Raw genomic sequence first — 17233 nt, 5'->3', positions numbered from 1 at the left:
TGAGTTGCAAAGAGTACAAGGTTAAGGCTGTTTGGTAATGTGCAGGTGCTTGAATTCCTGGGTGTCTTTGTGAGAATATGTTTATGTTGTGTGTGTGGGAAAGTAGAGGTTAGCAAGCTCAATAAAGGCTGCCTGCTGCGCTGAGCAGGCAGACATCTCTTTGTCTCACTAGCTTTTGCGTGTTGTGTGTCTTTCTTCCCCCACGGACCAAGACCTAACTACAGGCACCCTGCAACAGTTGCCTAAAGAAAACTCAGGGAGAAAAAACTCCGAGACAACTTAGTATAGAGGTAAGGTAAAAAAAAGGATTTAATGATGCCTCTAAGGCAATAGGGTTACAAGACACGCGTGCCTTCTCTGTCTTAGGTGTTACAATTTATGATACTGTCTGTTCAATCCCAGGTTTTTCCACCCCCTGGTTTTTGCCCCGATCCACCCCTGGCCTGCCCCTTGGCAACTGGGTCTGTGGTCGTTTTCTTCATCATCCTCATCTTCCTCGGAGTACAAAGGGCACACAGTCACCCAGTTCTTGACTGTACCCTGCGGTTCAGACTATGGATTAGATGTTCTCAAACAGAAAAGGCCTACCTTGGAAACAGACTAAACATTTTAATGGAATTTAGGAGAACTGATATGGGGTATTGGGGTGAGAAGGTTGGGGAATGTGTGTCTACTGTGCTAAGGGTAAGGGACTAAATACTACTGCTTCTAAAACCTACATTTTCTACATAACTACTTATAAAAATTATAAAAATCAAAAAATCAAAAAGACTCTAAGGCATCAGTACCCTTAGCAAATTTGCAGATGACACCACGTTAAGGGGGAGTGTTGATCTGCTGGAGGGTAGGATAAGGCTGGTGAGGGGTCTGGAGCACAAGTCCTGTGAGGAGCAGCTGACAGAGCTGGGGTTGTTTAGCCTGGAGAAGAGGAGGCTCTGGGGAGACCTTTTCACTCTCTACAACTACCTGAAAGCAGGTTGTAGCCAGGTGGGGATTGGTCTCTTCTTCCAGGCAACCAGCAAAAGTAAAGAGGACACAGTCCTAAGCTGCACCAAGGGAGGTTTAGCCTGGACATTGGGAGGAGGTTCTTCACAGAAAGTGTGATTGGGCACTGGAATGGGCTGCCCAGGGAGATGGTGGAGTCACTGTTCCTGGAGCTGCTTAAGAAAAGACTGGATGTCTTTTGGTGCCGTGGTCTAATTGACAAGCTGGTGTTAGGTCATAGGCTGGACTCTATGATCTTAGAGGTCTTTTCCAACCTAGGTGATTTTGTAATTCCGTGATTCTGTGATACAGTGCTGTCATTATCTCAAGCCTTCGGGCCCCATGTTGGGTGCCAAAAAGAACTGTCCTGGTTTAAGCCCACCTGGCAACTAAGCACCAGAAGCCACTGGTTCAACCCCCCACACCCCAGCGGAATGGGGAAGAGAATCAAAAGTAAAACTTGTAGGTTGGGACAAGAACTTAAACAAAGAATTGCAAATAAAGTAAAATATAATCATTATAATCATAGCAATAATAATAAAATACAGACAAAACCCAAGGAAAAACAAGTGATGTACAATATAATTGCTCACCATCTGCTGACTGATGCCAGACCTCATCCCTGAACCCCGATCAGCCCCCCTTCTGGGTAACTTCTGAGTTTATATAGTAGGCATAATGTTCTGTGATGTGGAATAGCCCTTTGGCCAGTTTGGATCACTTGTCCCGTCTGTGCTCCCTCCCAGTTTCTTGTGCCCTTCCTCACTGGCAGACCAGTGAAAAGTCCTTGACTTAGGGGAGCACTACTTAGCAACAAGCAAAACGTCAGTGTGTTAGACATTATTCTCATGCTGAATCCAAAACACAGCACTGTACCAGACACTGAGAAGAAATTAACTCTATCCCAGCAGAAACCAGAACAACTGAACATGTAGCAAACTCCCTTTTCTCTGATAGAGCTGAAGAAGACACAGATCAAACCAAGCATATCTTAGAAAACCTTTTGTTAACTGAGCTGTTATGAAGTTGGAGAAAAATTGGTATTTTCCCTATTAAATACACAGGAAATTCATAGTTAGATAAGTGTAATCAAAGACCAGGGTGAAAGTCTACAGCACAACTAGAAACAAAAGCCAGGTTTACAGGTTCATGGGCCAATATCTCAACAAAAGCTGCTTGCTCTCTTTGCCATGGCTGAGAATCAGAACCATTGCTGCTGAAGTCCAAAGTCCAGACTTTCAGCTCTCTCACAAAGGAGTAATCATTTCTTCCCTAACATCCATTCCACCATATTGTCCTTTATACAAATACTCAGTGGTTTCTGTCCTTTCTGCTTTGCTGTGTTAGCTCTACACCCTCGTTCATTTTGTCCTCATTGAATAGTCTTAAATTATTTTTGAGAGTTTTATTTATTTGCATTTAATTAGAAGATGCACACTTTAGACTTTCATGTAAAACCAATTAATCAGTGCAAGCTTGGAGGGGATATGTATGAGAAGAAACTTGTTCTTAACTATATCTTCATCCTTTTTTGGTTTTTTTCTCTTACAGTTCTAACAGAAGCCTAGCTGTACTCCACCAGACTGCTCTGCAGTTGAGTAGATGGGTGATTCAGCAACATTTCAGCTAGAGATTTATCAATTTATTGATATGGTTTTGGAGGCTGAAGCAGAGAGACTATTCACCATGGTTTAGAAAAAGGCAAATATCACGTATGTCTTCAGAAAGGGAAAAAGGGAAGACTGGAAAACTACAGGCCAGTCGTCTTGTCTGGGGCTTGAAGTCAGACTCAAAAGTGGAAAAAATCGTGGAAAATTTGCAGTAAAACACTTTTTAAAATTCTGTATTCGTGGAGCTAAAATAACAACATCTGAAAAAGAAAGAGGCTAAAAACAGATTGAGGAGAAGAAATTCTGAAAAGAAATGACATGGCAGAATGAAGCTACAGAAAAAGTAAGCTAAGAGGAAATTAATGCTAGAAAGGGAGAAAAGAAGTATGTGTGAGGTAAGAGAAAGATACCGAAAATAAAGAGAGAAAAAGAGGAAAGACAGCTATACAGAAAAACAGAGGGCATAACATTAATTCACTTGGCTTAAATTACCCTTGGTAGAAAGGCAGCCCTTGGCTCATCTTTATTCTGTAAAATATGTTTGCCAAAGTTCATAATGAAGCCTGGATACACAGAAAATCTGTTGTGAATTCTCTGGGCCTTTGCATATTTTTAAATCGTTCTAGATATCACAGAAAAGAAACTGATAAAGTAACACTTTTCTGTGTCTAATTCCAATTCAGTGAGAATTTATAAAGTTCATTTTTTTCACATTGCAATCCTCATATGTAATAGTAATTTTTCAATTGTGTGTTATAATCAGAAGAGATCATTACCACAATGTAAGTTACCTGAAGACCAGAAACCTAAATTATCCTTTAACCAAAGGGCAATAATATAAAACATTTTACAAAGATTTAAATCCTTTAAATTTCCAGTACAGTAAAAGAAGTTGAAATTTTTAGATCATGTAGGAAAACCAACTTGCATCACTGCAGTGCTTCTTCTGTATCATTCAAGACATTGTCATAATTATTATAATTATGAAAATAACACTGCTTGCATATTACATAATTAACTAAAAGCATATCGTAGTTCCTCATTAACAGTCCTGCATTCCTAACCTGAACATGTGCATGGAACATATAACTGGGAAATGCACAAGAGCTATTCCAACAGTCACAGGAAATTCAAGATACCAGCTGAAAGGCTGATAAATCTGTATGTCATAAAATACACTGTACTACAGTTACCATGTGTGTGACAGACAAACCTCTCAGGTGTGAAAGGCAGCTATGCAATGCAGCACACTGCTCAGGAATTGATGCTGCTTTGTACAGTCTATATCCATGTACAGCTAGGTAACTATCAGCCAGAGAGAAGAGGAAAAAAACAAAACCAAACATCAGCTTGGTGATGGCTGTCATTCATCCTGTGTGTGAGATACTCCTCTGGCCCCACCAGGGAACAGAGACTCACAGAATTCAAATAATCCAGAAAGGTCTCATCAAATTCTTAGTCACAACTTTACCTAAGACACCCAGTGTATTTAAACTGCAAAAGGAAAATAAAGTAAAAATATTTAATGTTCATTTTTCTTTTTAATAATGAATAATCATTTTTAGAAATGGCACCACAAAGAGGCCCTGATGACACTGGTGCACAAGGCTGTGCTGACACCAGCCTTCCTTGTCTTCTGTCTCCTCTTTTTTGTTCTCACCTGTCCACAGCATCTCTGTCCCTATGCTCTGAGTGTTATGAAATGCCAAAACAACTATTGAAGTTATGGATCTTGGGTTTTTTACTTTTCCCTAGTTATTAATGGAACTCTGTGTTCTAACTGAAACCTCATTTCTTGAAACTTACTGGAACCTAATCTTCTAATCTCTCCTGTTCACTAAAAAAGCACAGCAACACTAGTTGAAGCAATAGCTATGGGAGCTATGGGAACAGAGAGGTGGTAACAAGAATATTGAGGAACTGTTTTTCCAAATAGAAATGGCTGTTTGGAGACCAGAGGAACACACCAGCCCATCAGCACATGAGACTTTTCTCTTCCTCCTTTCTTCTTGTTTGATAAGAGAAGAGTGACAGATTTTTCCAGAGATCAGAGGCAACTGTCTGATCCCAGTGGGCTTTAGGGACCTGAGAGGTCTTGCTGAGGGACCTACCACTAGTTAAAAGCAAACAGCTCATCACACAGCAGGAAGGGATCTGAAAAGATGGAAATGAGGCACATAAATGGGAAGGAAGGATTTGATGACAGCAAAAGTGGTAAAGAAAGAATAAAAAAAAATAAAAAAAAAAGAAGGAAAAAGCAACAAAATACAGAGGGATGAAATAGCCACAACCCCCGTTTGTGCAGGACAACATCATAAACTTCCTGGGCTGCAGTCTCCTTTTAAAATTCCCCAAGAATCAGCAGGTACTTTGAACTGACAGTAAGATGCAGAGCACCCCCTGACATTTATGGGAAGGGTTCTCAGATGAGGGGAAGTTTTTCCCATGGATACAACAGAATCATTAATTTGCTGGCCCTCATACTTCAACACATTAAGGCCACATCCTCCTCTCTCCCTCTGCTCATGGGGATGTTTTTTCCTGTATCTTGTGTTCAGGTGAGTGGTTTTCCACTGCTGACATTTAATATTGTTCAAGGCAAAGAGACTGTGTGACCAGATGTCTTTATCAGCAAAAAAGTAAACACATTTGTAGTGTTACTAAATTTTGTTTGGCTGCCTAAAATGAAAACTAGACTGAGTGGTAACAGGCTGAAATACCCTGAGACTCAAGGATATCAAAGACTACTTTAATGGGGACCGTGAAAAGTCTTTTGAAAAAATTCAAAGAGCAAAATACTACAGTGGCAAAAAACCCAAATACTATCTTGGAGGAGTGAGTTAGTTACTTTTTCTCTCCAAAGTGAATACAAAAAGACACTTGGATCTTCTGATACCAAAAAAAAAAAAAGTGGACAAATAAATATCCCCGCCCAGAACTCTCCTCAGTCGCACCAGTTCTGCCTGGAAGAGCTCTAGTGAAGACTCTATAAACATTGTTTCTGTAGCATGGGCTTTTGAATGTGGCTATAGCTTCCTACCTGCAGGCTGAATTGAAGAATACATCCAGAAAACAAAGTTCCTTCTTGACCAATAAAATCCACATGAGACAGCTTCTGCCATTGAATTACATACCCTCCACAGGAGTTTTTAAGAGAGCCTCTAGAAAAGTTAAGTGAATATATATTTTCTTTCTCATAGATAAAACACTCGAGAGTAAAAAGACTAACTGATACTAATTCTGTGCATGAGGCAACACTGTCTGCCAGTCCCCTTCTTTTGGTGACACACCTACACTCACAAATATCCATCTTTGCTGCAAGATCCCTCTTGAGGGCCTCTTCTCTCAATACTTATACAAAAAACAGCATCCAAAGGACGCTCCGTGCTGCACTGCACACCATACTTACAAAGCACTGCAGATGTATATGCATGTCAGCCTTGCGTTGTGCAATATCCACCTTTACAGCGACACCAGAAACAAATGTGTCCACCCTCACCACGCATCACCACTGATGTGGGAGCTCCTGCTCGGTTCACTCCCAAAGCCTGTTTTGGTTCTGCTCATGACTGCTAATGCAGCAGGTATCTATGGATTGCTTGCCATCTGTTGCTTTTGTTGCTGAGATGATTTGTGATTTCTGCTTCTGAATAGAGTCAGCTCAGGTTCAGAAATGGTCTGGTCCTCCATCACCATGGGTATTGTCCAGGGCAGCGCGGAGCAGCAGCCAAATGGCCTGGTGTTGCCCATGCATAGTCCCCACTACCAAGAGCTTAGTGCAATCCATTTGGTGTGTGACAGTCATTCCTTGTATCTGACATGTCTCTGGTCACAGTGCAGGCATTAGGAGATATAAAAGTCTAAATTTCCCAGAACAGGACATCTACATGTCCACTGCCATGGTTGCAGTTGCATAGTAGTGCCCACCACCTTCTTGCCCAAAGGCTACTGTCAATGCAAAGGACACATCACTGACTTCACATGGGAAGTGAGGAATGTTTAATGAATCTACATGAACCGATAATGAATGACAGATGTTGCTCATTATTAGCAAAGAAAGGCAAGTACTGCTTGGAGTATTTTGACATGTTAGAGATGAGTCATGGGAATTCCTTATTTTGGATTATTCCAAATAAAGAAAATAACTAATATAAGAATAGCTATTTTCAGCTTTCAAGCTGCCATCTGCTGAGTTCTTGTCACCACCCAGAGAAGCCGGTAAGCATCTAACAACCTTGTGTTACAGGAAGGTAAAGCTGAAAAGCGTGAATTTGTTTGAGTGACAAAGCTGGAACTAAAACTCAGCTCCTCACCCCTAACTCAGTTGTTTATACCATATTTCTCTCCTCTAAAATCTTAGAGCGGTCAAATATGAAGTTCAAGTCATTCAAACAGAACCTGATCCCGTTAGCATATCAACAGGAGTACTGCTGTTAACAATTCGTTGTGAAGTCCATGAAGCTGCTGTCAGAAAGTGGGTGTCCACAGCTTCTCTCTGGGAGTAGATGGAAGGTTAGAGAAAATTGTGTTTTCTTTAAAATGGGAAAGAGAAATTGTCAGATGATTCTCCAACTTCAGTATTGTTAGCTGTTGTTAAATTAATAAAACATCCAGTACGTGAGCAAATTATCAAGTGGCTTAAGCACAATTATAGTGCATTTTAAATATCAGTTCTAATTATATTTTCCTTTGACAAAGTAATTACACTTCAAGAAACCGCAATCAGAACAATTTTTCACTGCCAAATCTGAGAACAGAAGGTGAAAAAGGTGCATTTAGATGATTTTATAAATGAGTAGCTTAACTTTTATATAATAAAAAACCATAACAGTAGAACAGCCTAAAAATAGACTAGAGAACTCACATTTTAATCTTATTTCAAGTCATTCAATGATTTATAATTTAATGAACCTTAACACAGAGCTTGTATTTGGTTTTCTTTCCCTCCATTAGCTTGATTTCTTGATATATAAAGTTGTTTGGCTGCTATAGAGACAACATATATTTTTAGTCCAAAATTCACACAACAGCAAAATTAAGCACAGTCATTTCCTGTCCCACCTCATCTTCACAAGATACTCTGAACGTCTGTTAGAGAAGACTGCAAAATACTCTTGTGAGGACTGAGAGGCTACTTACTTTGTAAGGATATCAGGTTCAGGGCTGTTGAGCATAAAGGACCGGGACAAGAGACAGGAAGAGAAGGAATAAATTAAAAACCCAGGCACAGGATCCAAAAAGAGCAGGATAAAATTGAACCTATTCCAAAGACCAGAGCTCTCACCTTGATTACTAATGGGGCATTGCTGGAACTACTTAAAGCTTTGAGGAGCTTGCACCAAAACTCTTTAACTGATAAGGAGGGGGAAGCAAGATTACCATGGGTGTTAAGGACATAACCAAACTTACTATGGGATATTTGAGGAAATTTTGGCAAAGTGATAAACTTACTATGAAATTTTAGTGGGAGAGGAAATATAGACATCAATGCAGGTAGGGAAGGACCAATGATGGAAAAAAAGGAGAGAAGAGGAGGGCAGTTCAAAGGCACCAAGTCTGTGCTTGACCACTGCAGTCTGTCATTGTTACACTCCGTTCCTAAATATTACCCTGGGTGAGAGTGCTCTCCAGTCTATGCAAATCTACTCTACAGAACTTCAAGACAGAGTAGTCAGTGAATAGTAGAGATCTGGGGGACAAATACGAGAAGTGTGAGAGTTGACTAATGGAGGGACCGTAGGTCTGAGCCAATTATCAGGCATCTGAAAGGTGAAGGACACCACAGGGCTGGACCTGCTACCAGAGAGACCTATTTGTGCTTATGTGTGCATATGTGTGTGTGTGTGTGTGTGTGTTTGAGACCTGCTAGTATGGTTGGATCCCAACTAAACAACAAGTAAGGACCACTCGTATTTCTCACGTTTATGTCAGATGACCACTGCAGTCTGGAAAGCAATGCTGTGCCCCAAAGCCTCACAGACTCATCCTCCAACAATGCTCCCACTGTAATCCCAATGCCTTCACATACATACACCTCTCTGGATGTGCTGTGGATGATCAGAACCACTCTGCCAAGGCAACACTGAAAGAGAAAGCATCTTCTCCATCCTTACCATGTGGATCTGATGTTTTTCCAACTGGAGGCAGCAAGGAATGTATAGAAAAACTCCCATATTTCCTCCATGCTGACTTTGATAATCGCTCCTTCTGGACTGACAGCAGTGGAATAACACGATAAGAGCAAGAAATGCTGGTCTCCAACTCTTCTTTCCTCCTTGCAGTGTAAAGCACGACAGTAGTTTCTGATAGTGTACAGAATATTACAGATTTAATGAGGCCTATAGGGTCCTCTGTGACAGAAGGCCAAGAAAAAAGACTGCCTCTCCAGGGCAGCATGGTCACCTGGATGCAGTATCTTTCTAAGCTCTACCTCAGTCTCAAAAAGCATCAGTAAGGTCTGAAAAAGTTTCAAGTAGCATTTGACACATGACATTAGCTACTTACCTCCCTTGGTGCCCATGAGAAAACCATATACTCAAGATAGCTCACAGAAAAAGCTTAGTGGAGACGCAGGTAAATAGTGGTTTTATCTGCACAGCTGACTAGTAGCAGATTGAGAGAGGGAAGATAATTAGCAATTTGGGGATGCTGGCAATATGCAATTTCAGACAAAAATATTTGCTTTGAGGCTCTGACTTATAGTTCTGGCTCCATTTCTGTTCCAGTCTTCCTTTATAGATGCTAGAGACAGTTCAAGTCCTGGCTGATTGCTGTTTTATCCCCTTTTCTTTTCCTCCCATAATTAAAGTACGCTACATGTTTTTGGAATGATAATTTCATTCAAAGTTTTCCTTTTTTCCCCATATTCAGCTAATGAGCATCACAGCTAATAAATTTGAAATGTTTTCTGGCTTTCAAATGCCACCCACCCTCAACTGCAAGTTTCAGGGCCACTGCAAGCACGTAGCAGCCTCCCATGTGCATCCAAGCAGCTCGTACTTATTTTCTTAAGAAGGAAATTCTTAAAGCAATGCTGTATAGCAATTAGAATTGCTAGCCTGGCTCTTTTTGCTCTATTCCCCTCATCATTTTGTGAGGGGAATCTCTTTCTCATAATTTTTCATTGTTACACACCTTTCCAATGTCCTCCCACAGCAATGCCAGAAGTTGGGTCAGTTGTTTCTGTATATACAAAGTGGTTTGGAGGTTGATTCTGGGACCCGAGAGGCTGTGGAAACTGCCTGGCTGAGCCCCAGGAGTGCAGCACCAGTGTGCCACTCACGCAAAGGACCTCAGAGTGATAATCTGCACATTAAAAAGAAGTTATTGGCATGTAACTGTGGAAACAGCCTCCATCATCTTTGCTGTAGTATATGTCCGGAAAAATAGTTCTATCTCATAGCAGCACTGTGAAGAATAGTAATTACACCTAAGACCATGCAAGCTAACTGGACTATCAAGCCATGTTTTGACTCACTTCTCACCAGATTCAAAACCCAGTTCTCACATGAATACTGGAAGGTACTGGACTATTCCACCCATCTAGTGTCTGGTTGTAATTCATAGTCAGGTTCTGAACACAAACAGTGTCCAGAAATAGTTTCTTAAAGGCCCTTTTATAATAGTGATCATGATGGGAACATAGATAAAAACCAAATTCAGGCATATTGGTATTCAGATCCAAGCAAAAAGCATTAGTGTAGTCCTAAGAGTCATTGGCCTGATTTGTTGCCTGAATTATTATATTCCTTCAGGGTTTCAGTGATGGCATGCTTGCCACATGCTGTCTGTTTCACACAGTTCTTGGTCTTTCTCAGAATTATTCTGTAAAAGTCAGAATTTATGTAAAAGAAAACTAAGGAAAGATTAGAAAGGCCAGGACTGTGCTAGGCCCAACATATAAAACATTCAGCCAACGTGCCTTATGTGTTGCCGCCAGTGGCACATCTGTCCCTTCTGCTTTCCACCCTCACCCACAAAACATCGTTGTTTTTGCCTTGAATATCACATGAAAATGCACATGAGCATAGGCTTGAGCCTGGGGTTCACAGCAGCAGGGCTTTGGTGTTGATTATGAGCCATTCTGATGTTTTCCACTGATTACCATTCATGTTTCTCTCCTATTCAACATCTAAAATGATTCCTCCTTTCTGTTGTCCTCTCTTCTAATACAAGAGAAAAGGGCATTCCCTAATACTGAAAGGCAGATGCGGAACACTTTCTCCAGGCAAAGCACAATTAGCCTGTGGTCAACTTCTTTCACAATATTCCTTTCTGTCAACATCTTTCGTAGATCCCCCAAATGATTATGCATTTGTACTGATAAGGAAAATACCAAGAGCTTTGGTGGAATATGTCTCCTCGTTCTTCCTTCAAGGTACAAAACTGCTTTTCACTCAAAGAGACAAAAAAGAAAGTTTCTGTATACTCAGAATATTAAATAACTGCAAATTTTCTATTTCTGTAACACATCTAGTACCTCCTGTTACTGGCGACAAAATACTGAGCTGGATAGACCAGTGTTTGAATAACAAGGTTACTGTTTATTAATATCATAAAAGACGTCCACTGGTTAGTGAGATGGAACTGTTTTTGACAGCAGACCTCTCAGTTCTTCTATAAATGCATGCCAGCTCTTATGCAGAAGATAGACAAATGCAATATCAGTAATTGTTGATGCATTTTTTCCCTTTGCTTCATAGTGTTTCTCTCTAAGTCCCATTAGCAATCAACAATTCAACAGTCTCACAGGTTGACCTACTCAGAGCAAGAACTTATTTTAAACTTGACTTATCCATTCCTTCTCAAACCACCCACCAGAAGCAGAAATTTTACAGCTTTAAAAATACATTAATACAAAGCTGGAGGCAAGAGTTAATGACAGTCATTTCTACTTTTCTCTAAGTACTGACTTTACATGCAAGGGCTCAGAGAAATTCTTGTTTCTAACAGTATGTATCCTTCACTACAAGATGAGGAATGAGGTGAGTTTCCTTTCTTTTCCAGGAAGACAGGCTTTAAAGGACTTAACATTGCAAAGGAGTCATAGGGTAAAACAACACCACCATGCTTTCCCTTATTATTTCACCCCAGGTTGCCGGCACACCAGATATGCAGCTGAATTGTCACAAAATCAATCAAAAAGAAATATAGAAGACACTGGAGACCTTCGGCCACTACTGCCACACAATATGTGAAACAGTGCCAGGGAGACTCAATGTGTGTGTCCAGTTTTGATATTTCCCTTGTGAAAAACCCCAGATGTTAACTCTTGGCTGCTTCTGAAATCTTGAACATAAATATTCCTTTTTTTAATAAATGGATAAGTTTTTAATTATGAATCACTCATATTTTAGGGATATTATTATTCTATTTTATTCACTTCTTGACAGATTGCAGACAAGAACAAAAACTATTCTATTAATGATAAAATATGACAAATGAAGAGACATGTGCTATGCTTAAATGCCTTTTCCTCTTTAAGGCTTTGTAAAAAAAAATGTTTATTGTGTGTTTAAGATCAGACTGGCAGTTCCAAGTCTGCAGGTTTCCTGATGAAACAGTGAAGTTCACAGAACTGGTTAGTGTCTACCCCTACACCATACATTTAAATAATTTAAGTATTTAAATGAGCTATCATGTAAGTTTGATCCTTTGAGTCCATATCTACCCTGCACAGTGACCAAACTAAATGTTCATTATTAAATGCAGTTGAAGAAGCAAGGAAGGGTGATAAATCACCACCACACTAAGGAAAACAGCCCTTTAAGCTGCTAAAAGTGTGTACAGTCTAGTGTCTCCGAAGTACTTTGTGATGTATATCCTCTAAAAACTCACCTAAGACAGGCTTGACAAAGAACTGAGGTAGACATCACTGTGGCAGGCAGGCACCAACACTTGGAGAATATAGGGACATTTTAGCTACTCTAAGCATGTTTAATGCTTAAATCCCACCTTTCTCACCTTGTACTGTGAAGTTCAAGGATACCCAATAAATGAGTCCTATCTCAGGCTGTGCCCTCCCCTTGAGACTAATTCCAGTGAAGTTAACAGCAAGATTAACTTGTGATTTAATGAGAACTACATATGATTAATTTCATATCTTACTCTCCACAGCTTATACTTGCCATCACTAGAAGAGTCCAACCAAAACAGAACCTCCCTTACTTCTGCAGACAATGCACAGCTGCCCAGGGGTGCTTTATGGATACACAGGAGAGGTCTGACACCTCCCAGCCCACCAGATTTACTGTCCAGCTGCAGACTGACCTCTCACAATGTGGGCAGATAATTACAGACATATCAAGCTCATCATGCAGCTAAGCTGCACTGAAGCTAGTTGCTTTAAACTGCTCTACATGAGGAACCCCACCAAAGCAAGGAGCCTGGCAAAAGCTGGAGTTTGTATTAAGATAGAGGTACTTTTCATGGCTTTAAGCTTTGTTCTTTTCAGGCTCTTCCTCTCATTTCCTCAAGCCTGTGAGCAGCTGTGGACATGGCTCCTGGTTACGATTTGTGAGCTAAGAGAGGAATTTCCCAATAGCTCAAATCCTGGAGCTGACAAACCTGCTCTATAAATAAGAGGAGTGGTAATTTTTCATCACGAGTTTAAATTAGGTTTGACCATTCTGAAAAACCTCCAGTGAACCTGCAATACTGATAGGAAGTGCACATATTTACTCCTTGTCTAACCTATCTCAAATTAACCTCCTCCTGCCCATCTAACTTTCCATCTGGAGGAAATTTTGTGACATTCTGATTCAGATGGAGAAAAAAGGCTGTGGTACTTCATCCAAAGTTTTGTCTCCAGCTTGAATGTTCAGCTAATTATGGAGGCATCTATGCTTCCTTGCTAGGTCTTGAGCAACATGGTCTCAGGGTACTGTTGTGCATGCTACCAGCATGTGTCCCACACTTACCGTCACACACATATCTCCCTTTTCCACCCCTTCCACCTGCCGATCCAACAGAAATGAACCCATCAGATTCTCATAAGGCATCAGCCATCTTGGGCTTCCTTAAAAAAAATAATAGTATAAGGGAGTAAATTTCCCCTCACACCCAGCAGGCAGGTTGATGCTTACTGTCTTGTTTGCCATTGATGTAAAAGTGCCAGATCCAAATCCTTCCTCCTCCTACAGCTTACAAGAAATCTCAAGTACAAACACAGACTTCCAGCAAGAATATCCTGATTGTTAGATTACATTTTCATTTCTCCTATTGGAATTTCTCCACCTTTTTATGCAATTATCCAATATATTTTGGAGCAGAATTTTAATGTCTGCTTTCTGCACTTCTGACATCATCTTGTGGTACATCTCAGGAAACATACATCTAAAAAACAATGTCTGCAGAAGATGTGCCCCTACAGAAAAGTATTGACAGTGCATTAAAATATATTTGATTGCCCTAGCGAAAACTGTCAGAGGCCTACTTGTTCTTCAACGCAGAAAAAGAAAAAAAAGGCTTTTGGTTTCTATTGACAAATCTCTGAGCATATGCAGCTTAGTTTTTTTCCCCCCTTTCTTTAGATTGAGGTTTATTCTCGAGTGAAGGGATCAACTTTTACTACTACAGATATCAATGAGGACATCACCGGCACTATAGAGATCAATGACAACATCACCATATATTTCCCCCACTCCCCTTCTGGCTCTATGATTTTCAGAGGAAACAACTTATTAAGCTTTTTCTGTCTTAACCTTAAGGTGAATTTCTAAAAACATTTTAAAAATCAAGAAAAATACACATTTCCTGTATGTTCTTTCCTATTCTGTTGAGACTTTTTGTATTCAAGAAAGATGTTTTAAAATTTTTTTAATGCCTATTAAGCTCCATTTCCAGTGAACAGACCCTCAGAAGAAAGCAAGGATTTTGTATATTCTTAAGCTAATAATGGGAATTTTATTTCTTGTTGGTATTAAAAATTGCGTCTGCTTGAGCTTATTCACTGGTAAATTTAGTTCATATATTCCCCCATGGAGGTTAGGTAACCTCAGCAAACACGAATTTTACCTCTTCACCTTCTACTCTTTGTGGATTTTCTTTCAGAAGTAATATCTCAGCTGCTAGCACTATATCCTTATCCAGCTTGAAATTAATAAATATACCACTTCCTTTCATGCTGGCAGTTCTCTAAACTTTTGCTGCAATATTGACAATGATTCCTATGATATATTTTATGAGGTAATATTGTTGCTGCTATCCTCTTAGCAGACTGTGTATGAAAACCCTACCAAAGCAAATCAACACAATTTAGTTCTCGCATGTTGCTGCCCGGGGTTTGAGTGGTTTGATAGATGTGCTGAGTATTTGCAGTCTCAACCTTCAAACTGAGCCTGCCTTTCTGTCCTGGGTCTATTTTATTATTTTGATTCTCTGTCGTACTTGTAACAGCAGAACAATCTTCAGCCTTCATATGGTTCAAAATGCAGTATGTTATTTACTTTTAAGGGTAACTTGATTTCATTTATTTCACATTTAAATTTATTCAGACCTGGAGTTTGGATCAAAATATGCTAATCTATATATAATCTATATATAACATTATAATAAATATACTAACATTTATCAGTTGATCTATAGGCAAATGTTTGCAGAAAATGAACTTTTCTCATGACCCAATGCAAAGATATACTCTTGCAGTTATTAATGAAAGTGTAGAAAATCTCCATACTTGAAGTTGCTTGAAAGTCAGTTGTATAGGTCCACCAGCAACCTGATCTAACTGTAAGCTTGAGCAGAAACATGGATCAGATAGCCTCCAGAGATCCCTTTCAACTTAATTATTCTATTTATACATAGCATTAGCATCTTATCTTTAATATTGATTTTCTTACTATAGTTTGCTGTCTCTTCGGAAGTTTTGCTGCAGAACGAGCTATCAATTCAGTGCTTATGAAATCACCAGACAACAGGGATTGCTTAACCTTCATAGCAAAAGCATAGACTGTGTAAGCTTCCCAGCTGTTTTTACAACTACAGTTTTTAGATACCTTATTCTTCTTTTTTCCTGTCTAGGAAAGAACTGCAGTGCTAACTGTGTGGTAGATCAGTGCTCTGAACATATGGTACCCTAAGCCCTACATGTTGCTTGCAATTTTTGCTCTTTAGGTGGCAAATCACTTAATAAAATTCAAGCGTATAAGGATAAGTATATGTGCCATCAAGGAATATTTTCTCCTGATGCCTATGTGTTTCTCTGCAGCCACCCCTGGTGTAGGAGCTCCCAATCTGCACACTCCTGCTGTCCATAGAGTCCTGCTGAGCCAAATCAACCAGCACCTTTCCTTCAGCAGCACTCTCCTCCTATCCCCTTCCCACTGAGTCTTTCTGAGTCTGCTATGACAGTGTTTTGGGATGTTCATGACTTTCCTAGCAGAAGACCTTTCCAAAACAGAGCAAAGTGTGAGGACTTCTCTGACTGACACAGATCAAGGTTCAGCTGGTGACAATAGGCACACACATTGCTCGTTAGTTGACGGAGAAGGCTTCAGCAAAATCTAATTAGAAAATAATTGCCAAATGCAACCACAGCACCTTCTGTCAGATACCAGTACATCACAGCATCTAACACTTCACCACCATCTTCTAGTCCTTTTTCAGCATGATTTAATTCTCCTCCACATGGAATTCAGGGCTCTGGGTGTTTCTGCTGTAGGCAGATAGGTGGGCACTAGAAGTTTGTACTGCTTAGGGCACAGAGCAAGCACTAAGACTGAACTGACTGGAGTAGTATAAAAGATAGACAGATTGCAGCTATCATTCCTACCCTCCCCTGTCACCTAAACACGTAAGGTTAGCAAATATGATTTTCTGGGGTGATGAGTTTGATCCTATCAATAGATTCTAGCTATGGAAATATCATTTCTTTAACTGTCCAAATTTGGAAAGGGTGATATTAGGCAAGGAAGAATGAATGTAGTAGAGAAAGTTAAAACAGAAGGAAGCACAGAAAGGGAAGCCATACCTCTGCAGAAAAGGCAAAGTCACTTCACACACATACCAGGGAAAAGACAACAAAAGTGTGACCAAATTATTTGAGCAGAGTCTTTATGTAACCAGGAAATCACCTACGTGAAATACAAAACAAAGCCTGAAAAAATAAAGAAAAAGTAGAGTAAATTTTGCATAATGTGTCCGTCCTGACCTAAGGCTTAGCAAGTAGAAATCTACAGAAACTGATTTAAAATAAGGAATTAACTTTGAACTGTGGATGAAGTCAGAAAGGTAGAATGCACGGTGCTGACACTGCTCAGGATGGACCATTTCCTACAGCCAGTTGGGACAGGCAAAGGGATGTAGAATTATTTAAATAAGGATCATAATTTAATCCATGAGGCTCACCATTCTGTATCTTTAGGGTTTTAAATCATAGCATTCATAAATTTTATTGCATTTGAAGACCTTTATTCAATCCTTATCATCTACCAGAGCTTTCCATACAGTAAATAAAGTTTCTAATTGGAGAAAGAAGATCAGATCTATTTTTGTAGCTTACTTGAGTATATAGATCCCATGATTAGCAAAAAGAAAATAGTTGAAACAAGCAATAATGAAAAGCTTATGAACTGAAACACTCTACTCAGATGACCTGGTATATAAATGGTCAGAAATAACTGTATTTCCAGCTGTAGCTG

General features: G+C 39.8%; 1 protein-coding gene across 2 annotated transcripts in view; it reads left to right on the top strand.

Moving 5' to 3' along the window:
- Positions 1 to 5590: 5590 nt before the first annotated feature.
- The window catches only part of STEAP4 (STEAP4 metalloreductase), a 63552-nt gene continuing 51909 nt past the window's right edge, over positions 5591 to 17233 (top strand). Inside the window, exon 1 of one of the 2 annotated variants that reach the window (XM_027684674.1) lies at positions 5591 to 5763. In XM_027684674.1, coding sequence (XP_027540475.1) covers positions 5698 to 5763 — 66 coding nt within the window. In that variant the 5' untranslated portion in view covers positions 5591 to 5697. Of the gene's footprint in view, positions 5764 to 6788; positions 6813 to 17233 lie in introns of those variants that run through there. The other variant, XM_027684678.1, reaches the window with a different exon arrangement.

This window comes from Neopelma chrysocephalum, unplaced genomic scaffold, assembly GCF_003984885.1.
Source record: "Neopelma chrysocephalum unplaced genomic scaffold, ASM398488v2 Primary Assembly neopelma1_67, whole genome shotgun sequence".
In the NCBI taxonomy this organism is placed as follows: domain Eukaryota; kingdom Metazoa; phylum Chordata; class Aves; order Passeriformes; family Pipridae; genus Neopelma; species Neopelma chrysocephalum.
Note: the sequence above shows the minus strand (reverse complement) of the source record. Positions and strands in the feature narration are given on the sequence as shown.